At 38.4% G+C, this 19,243-nt stretch overlaps 1 protein-coding gene across 1 annotated transcript in view; it reads right to left on the reverse strand.

Moving 5' to 3' along the window:
- The window catches only part of TCTN1 (tectonic family member 1), a 1,166,238-nt gene that overhangs the window by 194,021 nt on the left and 952,974 nt on the right, over window positions 1-19,243 (reverse strand). Inside the window, exon 12 of the mRNA XM_044068635.1 lies at window positions 15,939-16,079. Within this exon, the coding sequence (XP_043924570.1) occupies window positions 15,939-16,079 (141 nt within the window). The remainder of the gene's footprint in view (window positions 1-15,938; window positions 16,080-19,243) is intronic.

Here is a 19,243-nt window from a genome sequence, read left to right on the forward strand (position 1 = left end):
AGTACTTTTTTCGTACTGAATCATACTAAGAAATGCAGAGTACAGCTAGCAATGCTACATGAGACACACTTGGAAAGAAGCGAGCAAAGAAGGGATTTCAGGAGGAATATTCAGCAAAGTATCAGGGGCAAAGGAAAAGGGGAGCACTTGTGTTAATTGCTCTAACAGTGACAGAAGATGAAAAAAGACAGTAATAGTAGATTTGTGGTAGTAATGGACTACCAGTAAGGGAGGTGGATTACAGTGGCATGTATTTATAGTCCACCTAAAACTGCTATTATGGAGCTTAAGAAATTTTTTAGAGAAATAATCAGATTTCAGCAGGGAATATTACTATAGGTGGAGAACAGAACTTGATTTGTAACAGTGAGAATGTATTTGGAGACTAGAAGGGAAAATATAACAAATGAGGGTAGATTTCTGAAGAACTTTATGAAGATATTTGGTATGGAAGACTTGAATTCAGTAGTAGGATCTCTGAGAAAATTTACATATTATTTTCCAAGGTATAACAACTAGGCTAGACTATACAGAAATTATATTTCACGGGAACGTGTGAATTTAATTGAAAACTCCACCATGCATCCAGTAACTATTTCAAGCCATGTGCCAACATAAACCAAAACAAAAATGCATGGTAATGAACTACAACTGAGACACTGAAGCCTTTCCACCTACCTGTTAAAAAGAGAAGAATTTAATGAATGGGTAATGGAAATTACTCAGAAGTTACTAGGGAAGATAGAAATTTCTTTATACATTCTAGTCAGTTAGTGGGATATAAGGAAAACAGAGTTTAAAACTATGGCAGATAAAAAAGAAAAAGAAATATGGTAACAACAATTATTCAGAGGGAATGACAAAGGTTAAAATACTGCAGAATAAAGGGGGCTCTCATAAAACAACAAGAGGCACACATGCTGAGAGCTAAAAAGAAAAGAAAATAGTATCTGGATAATATACATAAGTTTATAAAGACTGCTGTTAAGCAAATGTCCTTTGATAATGACTCCAGAACACACAACCCATTAGCACAATGACTTAGGCAACAGAAAGTAGAAAGGGTTGTTGGTAAACTTAAGAGTCTTTAACAAGAAAAAATAGCCATAAATCCTGTAGAGATACTAGAGATATTTTGGAAATTTTATAAAAAATGTGTATAAAGCAGACGAATGTGAAAATCAAGAAAAAACACAAATGGAAATATTTATGGAAGACTTAGGTATGTCAAGGTTAGAGGTAGATGAGGCTCAAAAATTAAGTTAAGATAGGGGAAGATGATCTAAAAATGGTGATGTATAATTAATACGCAAGAAAGTCTCCAGGAAAAGATGGTATTCTTCTGGAAGTTTGGAAACAAGAAGGGAAGAAAGTGATAACACTCTGGAAGGTTTTGTTTAAAAGTATTTTAAAAGGAGAGGAACACCAACACCCCGGAAGAAAGCTGTGGCAGTTGTTATACTTAAATATGGTAATGGCCCATTAGACCCAGCTTCATATAGGCCCACTTCAATTTTAAATCATGATTATAAAGTGTTTATGTCTGCAATCGCTAAAAGAATGGCAAAGCTGTTTCCAAAGTTGCTAGATATTAATCAATGTGGTTTTGTTTGGGGGGGGGGGCAAACATTTGACAACATCAATAGAACAACGATGATCCAGGGAGAAGCAGCATGTAAGAAAATACCACTGTCATTGGTGGGTTTTGATGCAGAGAAAGTATCAACAGAGTAAGCTGGAATTTTTAAAGTAGGCAATGGAAGTATTTGCATTCCCTGATGCAATAATAACATTAATTAGGAGGATATATGAGGGAATGAAGGCAAAAATTAAAGTGGGAGGGTTCTTCTCTGATAAGCTGTGTTTGAACTGAGGAACCAGGCAAGGGTTTCCTCTTTTCCTGTTATTTGCATTAGATTTAGAGCCATTGGCAAAGAAAATAAGGGACTCAGAAATTCAAGGATATAGTTCATATAGTAATCAAGAAAAATTGACTTTATTTGCAGACAATATTATGTTGCACCTGATAAAAGTAGAAAAGGACATCTCAGTGCTGTGGAACATTCTGAGACAGTTTCAAATCTTTTTCAGGATATAAAATGAATGTAGACAAAACAAAGGCTATAGTTGTTAACTGTTTAAATCATTCTTTAGAGCCTTCTGGCTGATTTTTCTACTGTTTTAAACATTTTCAGTGTCTCCCTTCTATTTTTCTACTGTGTTAAATGTTCTCCAGTGTTTTCCAGCTGAAACTAGGGTAGCTAGTCGGTGTAGCACAGTCCAGATCCAGGCCTGCTGCTTCTGGAACTGGTTGTAGTGGTTTGCTTATTCTGAGCTCATTTTCCAGGCCATCTTTGATTGGAAGGGGCATAGTCTACATTTTTTGAGAGAACTATGTTGATTGGGACCTGACTAGTAAAGGGAGGCCAATCTAGGGCTTTGAATAAGCATCCTCATTGGTCCTTCTGAATTTTGCTAGAGTTTTTTTTTTCAAGTTTTAGCTTTTGGTATTTAGGCCCTGCATCTAAGCAGGTTTCTCCTTGTTTGCGCATCACACAGCACCAAACAGTGCCGTGCCAAAGCCAGACAGTTAAATTCAACAAATTTTCCCTTAAAACCTAGGCAGCAATATCCATTCGCTGAGCTCCTCAGTAATAATTTCTGAAAAAGCCACCCCTAGTGACAACAGTCTTCAACCTAGCATTATGGACAGTTGGACTACTCTTGTTTCTCCCACCAACCTTGTTGATTTGGGTCTCTTGAGGCAGGGTAGCAATTGGCTCATGTACACAGACAACCCTCTACTAATAACACAATCTAGTACAGCATACCTCTACTTGGCAAAGGCTTTCAACATAATCCCACATTCAGGGATTACTGATAAACTTAGCAAATTGAATGTAAACCCCTTCACTGTAAAATGAGTTGCCAACAGACTCACAAACTGGACATACACTATCAAAGTGGGTGACTTCACATCAACCAACAGACCATGTTACCAGTGGGGTGACAGAGGGGTCAGTGCTCAGCCCCCCTACAGTTTGGTATATACTTCTCAGAAGTTTAGGTCAAAGCTAAAGGATTGTGGCTGACCAAGTTTGCAGACGACTGCAAACTAGGTGCAAACACTGAATCCCCAAATTATGTCAGTATATTTCAGGAGGGTCTCACACGGGCCAATGACTGGTATATTAGTCATGGTCTCAAACTGAATGCAAAGAAATGCATCATCATTCCCTTCTGCACAATGTCCCTTCACACTATCAAATCAACAACAATACCTTAAGTATTCATAAAGTGGTAAGGGACCTGGGATTATAGGTTGACAGCGACCTTAACTTCATCCACCACGTCTACCATTGTAAGGAAAGCTTTCCATGTAGCTCACTTGATTAGTAAAGGCATTGCCTCGAGAGCAAAAGAAGTTATACCCCCCCTATACTCAGCACTTATCCAACCCAAAACTGAGTATAATGCCCCATTCGGTATGTACCGTTCTAAGCACTGGCATAATTACAGAGACCTCAGAGGTTTCTAACAAAGATGATCACGGGCCTCCAGCATGTGCCTTACATGGACCGACTAAAGTCCCTGTCACTATACTCCACATCGTATAGACGTCTTAGGGGAGAGTTATGCCTGGCATACAGAGTAACCCAAGACCCAAACCTAATGAACTTACTGCATATCTGTAAATCAAATGGGTCTAGGGCTACCCATTCCAGGGACTTAAATATGGCCTGCGACTTAAATAGGACATGCTGTAGGGACAGATTTATCTCCCAGCAACTGCCACGTCTTTGGAACAGGCTACCAATTCATGAGAACAGAGTACCTTTATGACACTGTCTGGATGAGTGGATGAGACACTGTAAATTCTTATTGGGGATAGCGCCCGCAGCCGTCCTGAACATGGGCAGTCATCACTAAATGCAATCTTGGGTAGTGACTAGTACTTCTATGGTATTACATTGGGTTGAAACTGCTAGGTTTAAAATGACCTCTGGGTCAATAGCCTAGTAATCTCCTATGATCCTGTGTGAATTGGTTCAGAGAAACTGGAAGCTCTTTTTTATGGATATGCATAGCACAATACAAGTAATGAAAATGTTTTTTGTCCCTTTACTTTTATATACAAGTCAGGTGTATTTTTTATCAACCACTGGAGAAGTTGTGGACAGTAATCAAAAAGAGTTGAAGGACTTTATCTGGGAGGGGAAGAGGGCAAGGTTCAAGTAGGATAAGTTGATCCTTCCAAGAAAACAAGGTGGTTTAGGACTACTTGATATGAAGGGATATTTTAGAGCTCCACAGTTAAGGCTCATATAAATAAGACAAGCAAAAATCTATAATTCAAAATGGAAGGGGATGATGATGAAGCATGGGGGATTTAAGAAATAAGGAGAGAATGAGATTTTGGATGCAGATCCTTCAGGAGAATAAAAACAGCCATACAGAATATTATATTTATAAAGTAGCAGAAAGGGATACCTATCAAATAATTGAATGAACAAATTGTTGAACATCATATGGTTGAACCTGTATCACCGACAATTCAGTCTGCTGAATCATTCTGAACTGAGATCGCTTTACAACACGGATCAGGAAATTTCTCTCTTCTCCACTGTAGTGCAATCACAGAGTTGGTATATATAATTAGCAGGCGGTGTGGGGGTGCAGGGGGGCTTGCCCCCCTGCAAAAGCAGTTTTTGTGATATATATAGGTGTTGTCTTTGTTCTGAGTTGGTTTCGACAGACTGAACTGTTGATGATATGGGTCTGACCATATGATGTCCAGCAGAAAGTATTCTAAGAACTAAGATAATACAAGAATTGAGAAAGGAGATTCTGCTGATAGGGGTGACTGCAATTAGGGGTACAGAGAATAGGAAAGATGGGTCTGGAATTTATTGGAGATATTGGGAGCAAATGACTAGATAGAAAGAAAGGTAACAGAGTGGGAAGAGGCCAAGAAGACATTTGGACTGCAGGCTAGAGACTGCCTTCTCTATCAGGGATTGATAACAAGAGTATAGGAAAAAGAGAAAGGGCTAGGGGAATCCTAGGTGGAAGACCTACTCTGGTAGGGTTTTTAATGGAATCTAGAACAAAAGCTGCTGTTAAAAAGGGGATAATTAGTAGGGCATATAAAATATTGCATGATAATTACAGGAATCAATCAGAGGAGGTTGAAAAAGATTGAGAAGAAAGACTGGATAAACAATTCACAAGAAAACAATAGGAAGACATATGTATGCCTCCTAAATATGCAACAAAGAACAGAAAATTTAGGATTTTTGCTTAGAAATGTTTGCATAGGTATTTTTATACCCCAAGCACTCTCCAAATAAATTTTCCTTAGGCAGATGGCAAATCTTGCAAGTGTGATAGGGAAGGAAGAGGTAACTGGGAACATCTGTTTTGTGAGTGCAATTAGTTGGCAGAATTCAAAATTCCTTACAGAATACTCTTGTCAGAAATACTGGGTGTAACTAAGGAATTTTTGTTTTAAACTGGGATGCAATAACTGAATTGCCTAGACAAAGTAATGCCTTTATAAGTTTAATGTTGGTGGCTGCCACAAAAGCAATTACTAGAAAATCAAAATGAAAGTCTAAACCAACTGAATTTGAAGTAGTGAATGTTGTAACAGAGGTAAAACTGAAAGTGGGATCTTTGGAAAGGAGCAGGAGCAAATTGCATAGAAAAAATGAAAATTGAAGGAACAATAAATGTAGAATAATATTTTAGAGGAGGAGTTAGGTTTAATGGCAGCCAGGAACTGATCCATTTATGTAATGTTGGATTGATGATAAATCTATAAAATTATATACATGATGTATAATATTTGTAACTGTGAACGTTAACATGGTTTGTTTCTTTTATATAAATGTATGCGTGTCTATGTATTACGTTAACTCAGTAAAGGTGTTCAAAGGAATTTATTAGAGAATTTAGAGAATAATACAAGAGAGCATTATGATATGGAATAAGAAATATACACAAAAAAATTCAAGAAAAAATAAGGTATCACCATTTAGGCAGATCAATTATTTACAAGGGAGAAGGATGTTCTGCATATTAGGGCAAAATAGTAAAGGAGGATATCAGTATAATGAGGGAAATTAAATATGTAAAAGGAGAGGTAAAAAGAACACAAAAGTAAATTATGAGTGTTGTGGTACAGCAAGTGCAGCATATGTATAAGAGTAAAAAGAAGGAATATAATAGAGAATGGAAATATTAAAAAGAAGTCCAGAATGAATTAAAGAAGAATTTGAAAAATAAATTAATATTAGTGAATTGGATGAAGTACTTAGGAAAGTAACTGTTGCATTGTTATCAGGCCCAGATGGTATAGGGTATGGAATGTACAAGAAAAGAATGGATTTGCGAAGAGTATTTTGTAAATGTACTAAATGAATGGTTGAAAGAAGGGTTTGTTTAAGAAGGGTTATTTAGTGAGATAAAATTTATATGGGAGAAAGATGAGAAGAATGAAATAAAAAAAAAATGAGACCAATCTCACTAAATAACACAGATTATAATTTTTTATGAGAATAATACAGAAGGGAATGGAAGGAAGGATGAGGGATATTATGGAAGAAAGTATATATGGTATACAAAGATAGGGATGTCAAGAATTACTACTGGTTGTGAGAGAAACTGTGGATGATATTATAAGTAAAAGGGAAGATGTGAAACTTACAGTAGGTGATATTAGCAAGGCTTCTGATACAGTACAATATGATGCTTTGTGGGATGTTACGGAAAATTATGGATTAGGTAACAGAGTCAAGAGAGTGTGTATGTCAGCATATCACAATAACACAGCAAGAGTGTTAGTGAATGGCTGGCTGAGAAAAGAAATATGCATGAAGTGTGGTATAAGACAAGGAAGTCCCATGAGCAGAATATTGTTTGCATTGGTAATAAATGTAATAGCAAGTGAAGTAGCTTATAAAATAAAAGATGCTAGATATGTGATGCAAAAGGATGTGGTGATTCCAGTAGTTTTGACATATGGTTGTAGTTGCTAGGAACAAAATATGGATGAGGGAAGTGTCGGTTTGTCTGAATGGATGTTTAAAGGAATGACCTTGAATAAATCTAAAATGAAAGATTTGGGTGATGTGGTGAAAATTGGGAGTGTGTATTTTTTAATAAATGAAGTGTCTCAGCTAGGGATAAAATCTGGGAAAAATGATGTAGTTGTGATGCAATGAGAGGGTTTGATAAAAGAAATTAAAGAAATATAACTTTTCTGGAGAGTGTATAGATTAGCATTAAGAAAAATGGTTTGTCTGGTGAATTTTGTATTAATGCAAAAATAGCATATATGTCAAATGTTTATATGATCCCAAAAGCATACGAAAAGGACATTTTGCAATTGTTTTCTTTCATATGGGGTTAAGATTAGACCTAGTGAAAAGAGGTGTGATGTACACTAGTAAAGATGAAAGAGGATTGGGTAACTAAATCCAGTTGTATATCCTTTTTCTTTAAACTTGTAAAGAGTACTAAAGTGGGTAACGGAAGAAAATGAGAAATTGATTGTGAGAATGTTTAAATACAAGTACAAAAACTGCAGCTCTATAAAACTCACTAGTCTCATATGCAAAACCATGGAAAGAATTATCATGGAAATGATCAATAGTGACTTTGGAAACCTCCATAGACTGGACCCAATCTTCATCAAGGGCAGGTCATGCCTACTCAACCTGCTGGATCTCTTTGATAAGGTCAGCAAAGCAATGGATGAGGGCAAAATGGTTCACACTGCCTGCTTTGATGTGGCCAAGGCATTTGACATAATACCCCACTCAAACATTGTTGACAAACCCAAGAGGTCAGGTACAAACCCTTATGTCACCTGGTAGATAGCCAGCTGGCTCACAGACAGGACCCAGAAAGTTAGAATTGGACAGTCCACCTCTACAAAGAGGCCAGTCAGAAGTGGAGTCCCTCAGGGATCAGTCCTGGGACTGCTGCCTTTTGGCATTTACTTATCTGAAGTCAAGGCCAATGTCATGGGCCTCTGGCTGACCAAATCTGCAGATGACTGAAAATTAGGAGCAGTCACAGAACCCCTACTGATACTACTGTTCTCCAGGAAGAGTTGACACAGACAAATAACTTGTGTCAGAGCCATGAACTAAAACTAAATGCCAAGAAATGCATAATGGTATCCTTTGGGAAGTCATCCACCGCTGGTAACTATCATACTGACAACACACTCCTTAGAGTCGACCCAGAACTCAGGGACTTGGGGACATACACAGACAATAAGCTAGCTTTTGACCATCATGTGTCTACAGTAGTGAGGAAATTATTCCATGTTGTGCTACTTATAAACAAAACTATGGCAGCTGGGTCCAAGGAGGTCATTGTTCCACTGTACTCAGCTTTCATCAGACCTGTCATTGAGTACAATGCTCCCTTTGGTATGTACCTAACCAGGCATATTCAACAACTGGAATGCCCACAGAGGTTCCTCCCTAAAAGAATACATGAAATAAGTAACATGTCCTATGCACATGGCCTCAAAGTCCTATCCCTGTTTTCTGTCTCCTACAGGCTGTTGAGAGGAGGTCTATGCCTGGCATACAACGCATTGTCAAACCCTACCCAAATGGACCTCCTGCAAATCCTCAAAATAAACAGCACCATAATTATCCAGTCTAAAGAGTTAAACTTTGCCTGTGATATAAATAGACCTGCTGGAGATACAGTTATATATCCCAGAGACTACCCCTTCTTTGGAACAAGCTCCCCCATCCATGTGAAGCAGAGCTCCTCCCTTATGCAATTCAAGTGTAACTTGGTCAACTGAATAGGGAACATGAAATTCGTCCTTGGTTTGGCACCTATGTCTTTGGACACAGGTAGCTTGTAAATGGTTCATCTCCCAGGCCCCTGTTTGTAAATGTTTTCTCTCAAAACCCCCTGCTTACACTTACGAAGGGTAACAGGACTTGTCAGAGACTTGAGATGCATGGCATAAGCTTAAAAAGGCCCTAGTGGTCTTTAGTCTAGTACACACATGAAAGAGAAGTAAAAGAGAAAAAGAACAGGTAAAGAAATTAAAAATTATCAACAAAAATGCTAACATGGAAAATAAAAATTGATGATACAGGAAAAAAGATAGAAGGATGTGGTATAATAGGGTGATAAAGCAATACAATTTATGTAAATCCATGGGAAAATTTGCCAGAAGAAGTGATTAAAGTAAAAAGTGATATACCAAGACAGCGGAGTCTCAGGATTTTCTACAGAGACTGGTAATAAATAATTTACCAGTTAAGGGAAATATGCCACAGAAAAAGAAAATTGAAAGAGTTTGTTTATTTTGTGTGGAGGAACAGACAACAGAGCATTTTTTTTTTGTTAATAAAGCCATCGTGATTATTTGAAACTGCTTGGTTATGTGTATTTGTACTGTGGATTAAGCATCTGGATCGTTTTGGTGAAGTGAAACTTTGGTTTGGTGAAGTAAAATTATCCATGGACACATACTTTTGAAGTGAAAAGTGTTATAGTATTGAGCTGAAAAGTGTTTGGTATATCAGTTCTTCAGAGACGATACTACAATCTACTGATATACATACATCTATGCAAGAACTTGCTGCCTGCTCCAGCACACTCCCGATTTTTGTCTTTGGTTTCTTATATCAGATTTACTCAGGGAGTGGCTTTCATGGTGTGGTGGTAATATTTTCATTCATTTTTTTTGTTTTGTTTAAATGTAAAAGAGTGTTGAAACTCTGGAAAAAGTTGTGAAGAAATTGTTTGAGAATATTAATGACATAATATAGATACAAATATAATTATGTATGGTTATTGTAAGAATAAAAATGAATATGTGAAAATGGTAAGGATTTATTTTATGTAATATGGATTATTTGGAAAGAAAGACTGTGCGAAATTTTGTTTAGTAGGTAATGGATTTTGCTGAAAAATAAGATTATGGCTGTGGAAGGAATGGGGGTCTATTGAAGAATAACAATGAAGATGTTATAAGAAAAAAGATAAACAGTAAAAAAAAATAGAAATGTGCGTGTGCCTATAAATATGTACACTCCATAAATATATAAATGATGTTTACTATACTGTGTAAAGTAAAGAACCCTTATTTTTTTCAATAGGTGCCACGGGATCTTTTACATCCATTTGAGCTACCACCGAGACAGACAGATGGAGCCTTGGTTTAATATTTCATCTGAAGGACAGCACACTCAAGAGTGCAGCACTCCTAAGCTATCCGGTGTGGGAAAAGAACCCACAGCCTACTGCATCAATGGCTGGTTTGATGAGGGCTGAAAGAAACAGCACAATGACATTTTTGGAATTAAATGCCATATCCTTGCTTTTAAGTTGTGCAATATGGAATGAATTCTTTACTACATAGACACATGAAGTGAAGATCAAAGGCCGAGTCTCTGTCTATGTGTGTTTTCATGTTCCTGACCACAGGGTGAACTCTTAGGGGTGTGTTATCACTTCAGTAAAGATACTATTATGCATTTTTTGGCATTAAGTTTTAGACTATAACTCTGGCATTAGTTATTTGTCTGTAAGGCCTTTTTGAAGGATGTTAGTATTTTTGGGGGATTCTGTGATTGTGGTTAGATTGCTACTGTCTGCAAACTTGATCAGCCAGAGACCTTTGGTGTTGGCCTTGACTTCAGAGAAGAAGACACCACAAAGGAGAGGCCAGAGCACTAAGCCCTGGGGGACTCCTCTTTAGTTTCATGAGATTGTCTATAATGCCTGAGAGGGATACTGTGTCAAATGCTTTGGGCAGGTCACGGAACACAGTATGCAACATTCTGCCCTGGTCCATTGCCTTGGTGACCTACTCAAAGAAATCCACCAAGTTGAGTAAGTATGACCTGCCCTTGACAAAACCAAACTGGTTGGATCCAGTGTCTGAAAATTTCCTATATCATCGGTTATCACTCCCATGATTATTCTTTTCATGGACTTGCATATGAGATTAGTCAGGCTTACGGGTAAGTAGCTTCCCAGATCTGTGGATGGCCTGACCTTAAGCAGGGGGATAAAAGCTGCAGTCTTCAATTTGCTTGGCACAAAGCCTGCTTGTAGGCTACAACTGAATACTGCTTCTAGTGGGTTCAGAGCTTCTGGAAGGATTAAAAGAATGTCATGGTTGTAGGGGGAAGCTGGAAATTCTTCATATAGTCATTCAGACTTATTTACACTGCCCTTTATCTTTGGGGGGGGGGGTCCAGCTACTTTTATTTTTTTTTGGAACCTTCCTGCTATTGCTTTTTAAAAGTTTTCTTGCTAGGAACTTGCTGGCATTGTTTGTTTTGCCTTTTTAAAGAAAACTGTGGAGGAAACAATTAAATCCCTTGGTAAACTTTGAGAAGGGGGTGCAGAACATCTGAGAGATTACTTACCAGCTTTCCTCTCTCACCATACCTTTCAATGACTTCTGCAGCAGACAGTCCAAAAACTAGTTCCCTATCCAAGGAAGAATTCAAAATCTCATTGATGCCATCCTCTGGGAGAATTTGAGAATGCAGCCAGGCAAACCTCCTCATAACAGTTCCAGTGGCAGTAGCAGAATCATAAGCACATTTCTAACAGTGGATAGTCGTTTCAGACATAGAAGATACCTAGCTACACAAAACAGACTTCTGAAATAGATGCCATAAGCAAGCATAAATGTCAGCATATGAGCGTGACAGCTGAGATTTCTAAAAAGAAATGTTGCACAAGAATACACTTTTTATCCAAACTTATTAAAAGCATTTACATCCTTGTCAGAAGGAGGGGAATTACCATTAGCCATGTATTTTGCAGCAGCTGAAGTTACAAAATAAATACCTGCTATATAAGCTGTGGGGAGAGAGCGTAAAAACTTAAAAAGCTTGAGACACTTTGTATAGTACATCAGCTCTTCTTCTGGGGGGGGGGGGGGGCAGCACGCTGGCTACCAGGGAAATTGCAGGCTGTGACAAAAACAATCTCCAAAAGCAGACATGACTGAAGGAATAGGATGGTCTAGAAATTCCAGTTATAACAAATTATACTATTTCCTGAGGGAGTGAGGAACATCTCACAGAAACAAGTGATTCACTATGTAAACACTTTCAGATATAAGGAAATTATTCAAAGCCACATTCACCTCAGAATCTGAATCAAAATTCTGTGAAGATAACACTATCTGTGCTTTCAAAATCATTCTGAGGTTCAAATTCTAGAATCTTTTCAGCAAAATAATCCTTTTTCTTTTATCAGAAACAGCCATACAAGAAGGGCCAAGATTTTGAGTTTTTTAGATTTTTCAATCAGAGGCATGTGCAACAGTTTTTTTTTTTTGTCTGAGTTGGTTTGGAATTTAGTGTACTAAACCAAGATCTAAGCCCAATAAATTACTCCTGTCCAGGGTAACTGAGAAAGGAGAAGATGTATGCTTAAGTTTTTATTTATTTTTTGACATGACTCTGAAGAAACAGACACTAACTGCAGAAGTCTAACTATAAATTTACCACTGGTCTGCCACCTATGTCTATTTTAGAAAGTGGAAGCTTGTAAATGCTTGATCACTCATGCTAGCAAAAACCTCCCTAGGGGTGGGCACAACTTTTTGGCTAAGCGGAGTGGTATTCTCTGCCCTTTCTTCCAGGACCAACATAAATATCTCTCACTTGCTCACCAACAACTGCAAAGGACATGTCTAACTCCCGGTCCATAGCGGCTATAGGGACTACACTTGTGGAGACCAAAAAGATGTGTGGTCCAGGGCATCATCTTTGGCTATAGCAGAGATACCACCTGTGGCTGAGGCATTTTACTAGCCTACTCTGATGGCAAAAGGCTGCTTAACAGACTTTTTCTTTTTGTGGCTGGAAGAAGGCAGAGGAATAGGTAGGTTGTTCCATGTTTAAGCCAAAAAAGGTGCCTGATTCCCAAGGAAGCCTGGCAGCAATAGTCTGTAAAACAGGCAAGTTGTAAAAAAATAACTATCTCCCATTAAAACACAGTAGAAACACTTTAACACTTACCCTAGTACCAAATGTAAAATAACAGAACTTTTAGCACAGGAAAAAATAATTTAAAGTTAGTTTTAACAACATTTTAACACAAAAGTAAAAAAGTAATGCCCCTGTTTAAAAGTGTACAGAAGTCCTGTGAAAGTCAGCCTTAAACACTTTTTCCTAGCTTAGTTAAATAAGTTTTACATATAGACCATGTTTTCTGTCATAAATAGTAAAGTGGAAGGTTTTTTTCCCCAAGGAAACTTATTTGCCCAGATATGAAACAACATTAGCTGACCACTAATACTCAAAAACCTGCAGAGGAGTGCTCTATGTAGCGGGAAGAAAGCTCTGAAGGGCTTAGCACCCAAACCTTACTTTTAGTCAGCTTGAGCTGACTGTTTGCTTGTGTAGTAGGTGCCCTGAAAGTTTTGTAAGCTGGCTAGCTGTTATATCCTTAGCAGGATATAACCAATATTCCTTGCACAATTGTAGCAGTGATCTTTATGAAGAATATTAATTTTGGTTTTGTTGGGATGGAGAAATAGCAGAGTGTTAATCAGCTAGGTCTCTACCGAGTTGAAGGATTCCTGTGTAATTTGCTAAAGGCTGACTAGGTTTTGAGCACAACAGATGATGGTAGAATATTTGTCATTCTGGACAATGGGGCTGGATCTGCTGGCTGAAAAAAGATTGTTGATGAAAATGTTAGAGTATGGGGCCGAAAACAGAGTCTTGGGAAATGGCTGTGGATAATGGAAGAAAGAAGGACAATTTATTTTGCTATTTGACAGCCTGTGATATGTTTGAGAGATACCTTTGGAACCAGGCCAGGGGAAAGGTTACAGAGTCCTAGAATATAGAGTTTATAAAGGAAAATGGAGTAAAAGATGGTACTGAAGGCTTTGGCTAAATCAAGAAAGACAGCTGACACTAGTTTGCCTTCATTCCTATGTTTGCTAACTTTATTAGTTAAATCTAGTAGGGCAGTGGAGATACTGAGGTGGGAGTGAGGAGCTATACTGAAATGGGGAAAGAAGGGAGTTTTAGGAGATACATTGTCAGTTGAGAGTGTATACATTTCTCAAGTACTTTTAGCAGTAGTGATAAGATAGCAATTGGTTTACAGAAAATTCTGCGATGGTGCCAACTTTATACAGGAGTAATATATAACATTTTTCCAGAGATGAGGTACATAGGGTTCTTTAATTGAGCAATTTATTAGTATAGAGACAGAGTGGGCTATTGCCTCAGCAGCATTTATATATTCAGCAGGTAAGTTGTCAGGAGAAAGTGAGGTAGACAGCTTGATGAGGAGTCTTTTGATGGTATTGGTGGGGACTGGTTGGAGAGGGAAAGTATGAGGAAGAGTGGGAGCAGAGGACGAGGTGTGAAGGGTAGATGATGATGTGTTATTTGTAAGAGCTTAGACTGAGTGAACTGGGAGCTAAAAAGGTCAGCAGTGTGTTATTTATGGAGGGCTGTGGGTTAAGTGATGTGGCCTGGGTGCAGAATTTAGTTCATACAGACCAGAACGATTTATTTTTTTTTTTAGATCTTTTGATTGGGGGTCTGTGTAATAGTTTTTTTCTTGTCTGGGCAGGTTTGGGATTTAGTGTACATTCTAAGGTATTTAAATACTGAAGGTTTGTTTGGGCTCTTTTTAGAGTCCAGACATTCCAGGCTTTGTCCATTTGTTTCATAAGTGGTTTTGTACTTCTGGTTAGCCATGCAGCTTGGTTGGCTTTTACTCATGTAGTTCTGTTGGGGGGGGGGGGGTGCTAGCTGGTTTAACATGCTAAGGAACATTTTACCTAATTCAGCTACAGCTTCATCTACTGTGGGATATTTTAGTAGGGATCATTTTCACAGAAATATTCAGCCATATGGATGGAGAGAGACATATTTATCAATATAGGAGTCAGAAAGGTTGCACAGAGATATTGCTGTTTAAGGATGTTATTTTGCTTTCAGATAAATACTGGGAGGTCGTCTCTTACAGTATCAGACAGACAGCCTGAGGAGATACTGCCTGGGGAAAAGGTGAGTATCCAATCTATAGCTGTACCTTTGTGATAATTTTTGTTATAGTGGGTGGTAGATTTCATCAACTGTGTGAGACCATAAAGGTATATAGCATCAAGAGGGTGCTGTGTGTTAATGAAGAGCCAATCAATACTGAAGTCAGCAAGAACAATTTTTTCATGTGAGATGTTAGAAGAGACTTATGAGAAAAAGTCTTCAGCTGTACTGATGTTACTACTGGGAGGGATATAAACAATTATTATAGATAGAGATTTGTAGTTGTAAGTTTGAGGTCTGTGATGACAGTTTCTATGTAATTGAATTGAGAGGGGACAGAATAAGCTGGAGTCTATTTTTGTAGATAACTGCAATGCCTCCTGGTTTTGATTGATTTCTGTCAGCTCTTAAAAATATTGTAACCAAGACATAGAATAAATGGCTGTTGCTGGATCACCTATCCTGGGAAGACAGAGTACAGTTCACTAGAATTAAGTGATGTTTGGAGAGGCTAGCAGAAGCCATCATAAAGGGTTAGGGTACCATATTTGCACTGTTAACCACTACAAAGGTATGCACAGAAGGGAGTATGTGCAGATGAGACCAGTATTGTGGCAGATCTACTCAAGACTGGCATAAGGGCATGAGGACGTAATGGGAGGTAAACCCCAACTGGCTGCCAGGTTGACTATCCCAGACACAACGGGGGAAGGAAGCAACCGCAAACTTGTCATGCAGTAGCAACAGGAAAGATCAAGGAAAAAAAAAGACAATCAGCTGCTGTCAAAACTCACTGTCAGCTGACTTGAGTATTTTTTTTTATTAGTTTTACAAAGGTGCTCCTTATGTGCTTATATTTAAGACTTAAGACTTCACTTCTCATGCCGATAGCAATGAATAACTGCTTACCGTAGTTTACATCCTGATACCATATTGTAACCAAATAGAACTGGCATTCTACCACCAGAACTGGAGAAACAATCTTGAGAGGCTGAACTCTTCAGAAGAGTGAGTTGTCCATACCGATTTGTACTATGAATAATGCCAGATGTAAAACATCAAGTTAAGGAGATAAACTGTCTCAGGATATTTAACTTGAATAAAAAATGCTTGCACAGTAATGTTTTACTGACTATAGTCTTCTGTATGCTTTATATAGAAACACTAGATACTGAAGATAATGGCTAATGCCCATCCAGACCTGAACCATCATCGTTACTAAGGCAATGGCAAAAATGCTCTATTTTTGTGCCTTCTAATGTCATCTGCACTCAGTTGTATACAGCTGCTTTGTGCAAAGCAGTCCCTCCCCGATGCTTTAGGGAAGCATCTGTTTTAGCTCCTGAACTACTGCTAATCCAATGCTGCCCTTTCTTCCCGTAATTAACTTGTCTGGTGGGAAGCAAGACAAATGTAGCCATTACAGCTTACCTTAAAAAAAAATCTTACAGTGTATCTGTGATACTGTCACCACAGCACTTTATTACCTCAATCCCCCGACCTCAGTTACCCCACTGGTTCTCAAGCCATTAGTTAAATTAGCATCAAAAATAAGAGCTCCCCAACTTTGCCAAAAGGGCAGCAAAATCTCATGATCTTACTTCTGAGACACTACCTAAATTCTGAAGTAATGTAAACTATATCAGTCTGCATTAAATTTTATAAATTGTGCAACAGATGTCACCTGAACCTTTGTGCTAAATGAGTGACAGTCTTTGAAAGACTGAATATAAGCGAAAGCCTTAAAACAGTATGTCAACCAATGAAATAATATATCCTGCCATGCTGTTCTACATGTTGCTTTAGAAAAAAGTAACATAGCATGCAGTTTTGATTTGAAGCAACGATGAAAGTGCTCACACAGTGAAAACTATCAATTTTCATGAAGCCAAAGGAAATCACACCCACAGCATCACACTTGCTACATTACGTGTCCCTCTCCATAGCATGTATATGCATATACAAAGCCTCTAAGATGCATTTTGTCACAATAATCTCCACACTATGTGAAAAGACACAGAGTGACTGATTAATACTGTCAGAATACTGCAAATAAATTATAATTATGTTTTGTTAATGGCAAGTTAATACAATGTATAGATAATATCTTAACTACCAGTGTTGCATTACAACCTACTGTTCACAGACTAATCACAAAGTGGTAACTGTTTAGATCTTTTGACCTAAATGTGGTTATTATACAAATACTTTAAGCAAAGACATACCTACAGAAAGCTACATACATAGAATTTACTCTTGCAAAGTGTACCTTAACCTTTTTCTATAAGGTTCTTCAATTTTTTTATAACCGAGCATGCCCATCTTCAGAAGACAGTTTGGTTTGCTTGTCTCCTGTTTCTTTGGGATAAAGTCAACAAACAGCTGGCGTGGCATGTAGCAACTGTCTCATGTTTACTGAGAACCACCTAATTCTTGAACACTCGGCTATAATCTGTGAGAGATGTACTTAAACATTGTCAGTGGAGGCAAGGCTCTCACAAATGGTCACTACAATTACCAAAAAGGTTGTCAGAAACACACACCACCACATTCTACCTGCTCCTCACACTAAGTACACAGACTCACATATGGTAAGGTTCTAAACAGTAATCTGCCCAAACCTCAAAGGCCTCCTAGATGCAGCTAAAATGGGGTTCCTCAGCAACCTCACATCCTACCAAATCAACATCCATCATGACACATACACCTTCAAAACATGGTGTCTCAAACCTCTACAGAAATGAATGTTCCATTCATGGATGACTCCATCGTGAGACACACAGATGTTCCACTCACTAAGCTAAGCAAGGTCAGGGTCACAGTCGGCTGCCTTTCAGGGGCCAGGGGCTGCCAAATCACGCACTCATTCAGGTTACTGAACCACAAGTACCAGTACAACTCTTGACATTGTACATGTGGGTGCAAATGACCTGAGAGCCACCTTTCTGGACTACATGAAGACAGACATGAAGGAGCTCTTGAACTATGCATCACAGGCTAGTATGAGGCTAGCACTGAGCACCATTCTACTTTCTCCAAAGATGATACCACAATATGAGCAAAAGACAATCAACTTTAACAATTGGCTTAGTTTTTGGTGTCATTTGAAGGGGATACAATATTTGTCAGTTTGGAGGGATATGGTTGTGAGACCACAATGCTTCACTAAGGATGGTCTGCACTTGTCCCCTTTAGGTTTCTCAGTACTGGCTACAATGTTGTCCATCCCCGTAGTGCCTTTTTTAGTCAATGCCAACTTGATAAACCTTCCAACATAGCAAAACCAACCCAGGATAACCTAAAGTTCTTACTGTTCAGTGCCAGGAATCAAATCAAAACAAAACAAAACAAAAAAAAAACACTCCCTGCAAGCTCTCCTCACCTTAGAGACTGTAGACATGTATGTAGTTATGGAGACATAGCTTAAAGCCATGGGGAGCACCCCAGAAGTGCAAGGCTATAAAGCATTCCACACATTTAGACCAGTACTGCACAGGAAGGGATGAAAGGTGGAGGTGTCTCAATATTCATCAAAAACAGTCATACTTCAAGACTGGTCAGTTAGTATAACTCATGTGAGCTTCTTGATGTCTAGCTCACTATAAGCAAAGTCCCAAACCACATCAATGCAAACTATTGGTCCCCCTCTATGACTCAGGATACCCATACCACATACCCAAATGTCACTCTGCATTGAATCCACACTATATTCCCGGGTGACTTTAATTATCTCACTATAAACTGGGAAATACACAACATCCAATATGCAGGCCCAGAAATTCATGGACCTTCCAACAAAAATGCTCTGGACCAGCTAGTCCATATACCCACTAGGGGTGCCAACATGCTTGACCTGATCCTCACAAACATGCGCAATATCCTCAGTTGTCAGGTTGGACCATAAAGCTATCTCTCCTTAACCTGTGATTCCATCTAACCCAGAATATTTAGGAATTATTCCATGGCAATCCTCTACTATTGAGTGATACCCTGGCAAAATTTCAAGTCACCCAAACCATGTGGACTCCACTGCCTATGCAGAACTGTTCACAGAATCCCTATAAATACATGAAAACAGCTGTACTGATCCAGCTGTATCCACCTGAAATAAGCATAGGACTAACTCAAAGGCCAAGTTACCCTTGTGGAATCGCAATATCAGCAAGTTATATAACAAAATGAAGAAAACCGTAGTCACAACCAGTAAGTGTAAT

This window comes from Protopterus annectens, chromosome 4.part0 (genome assembly GCF_019279795.1).
Source record: "Protopterus annectens isolate FY-2018-M chromosome 4.part0, PAN1.0, whole genome shotgun sequence".
Lineage (NCBI taxonomy): Eukaryota > Metazoa > Chordata > Ceratodontiformes > Protopteridae > Protopterus > Protopterus annectens.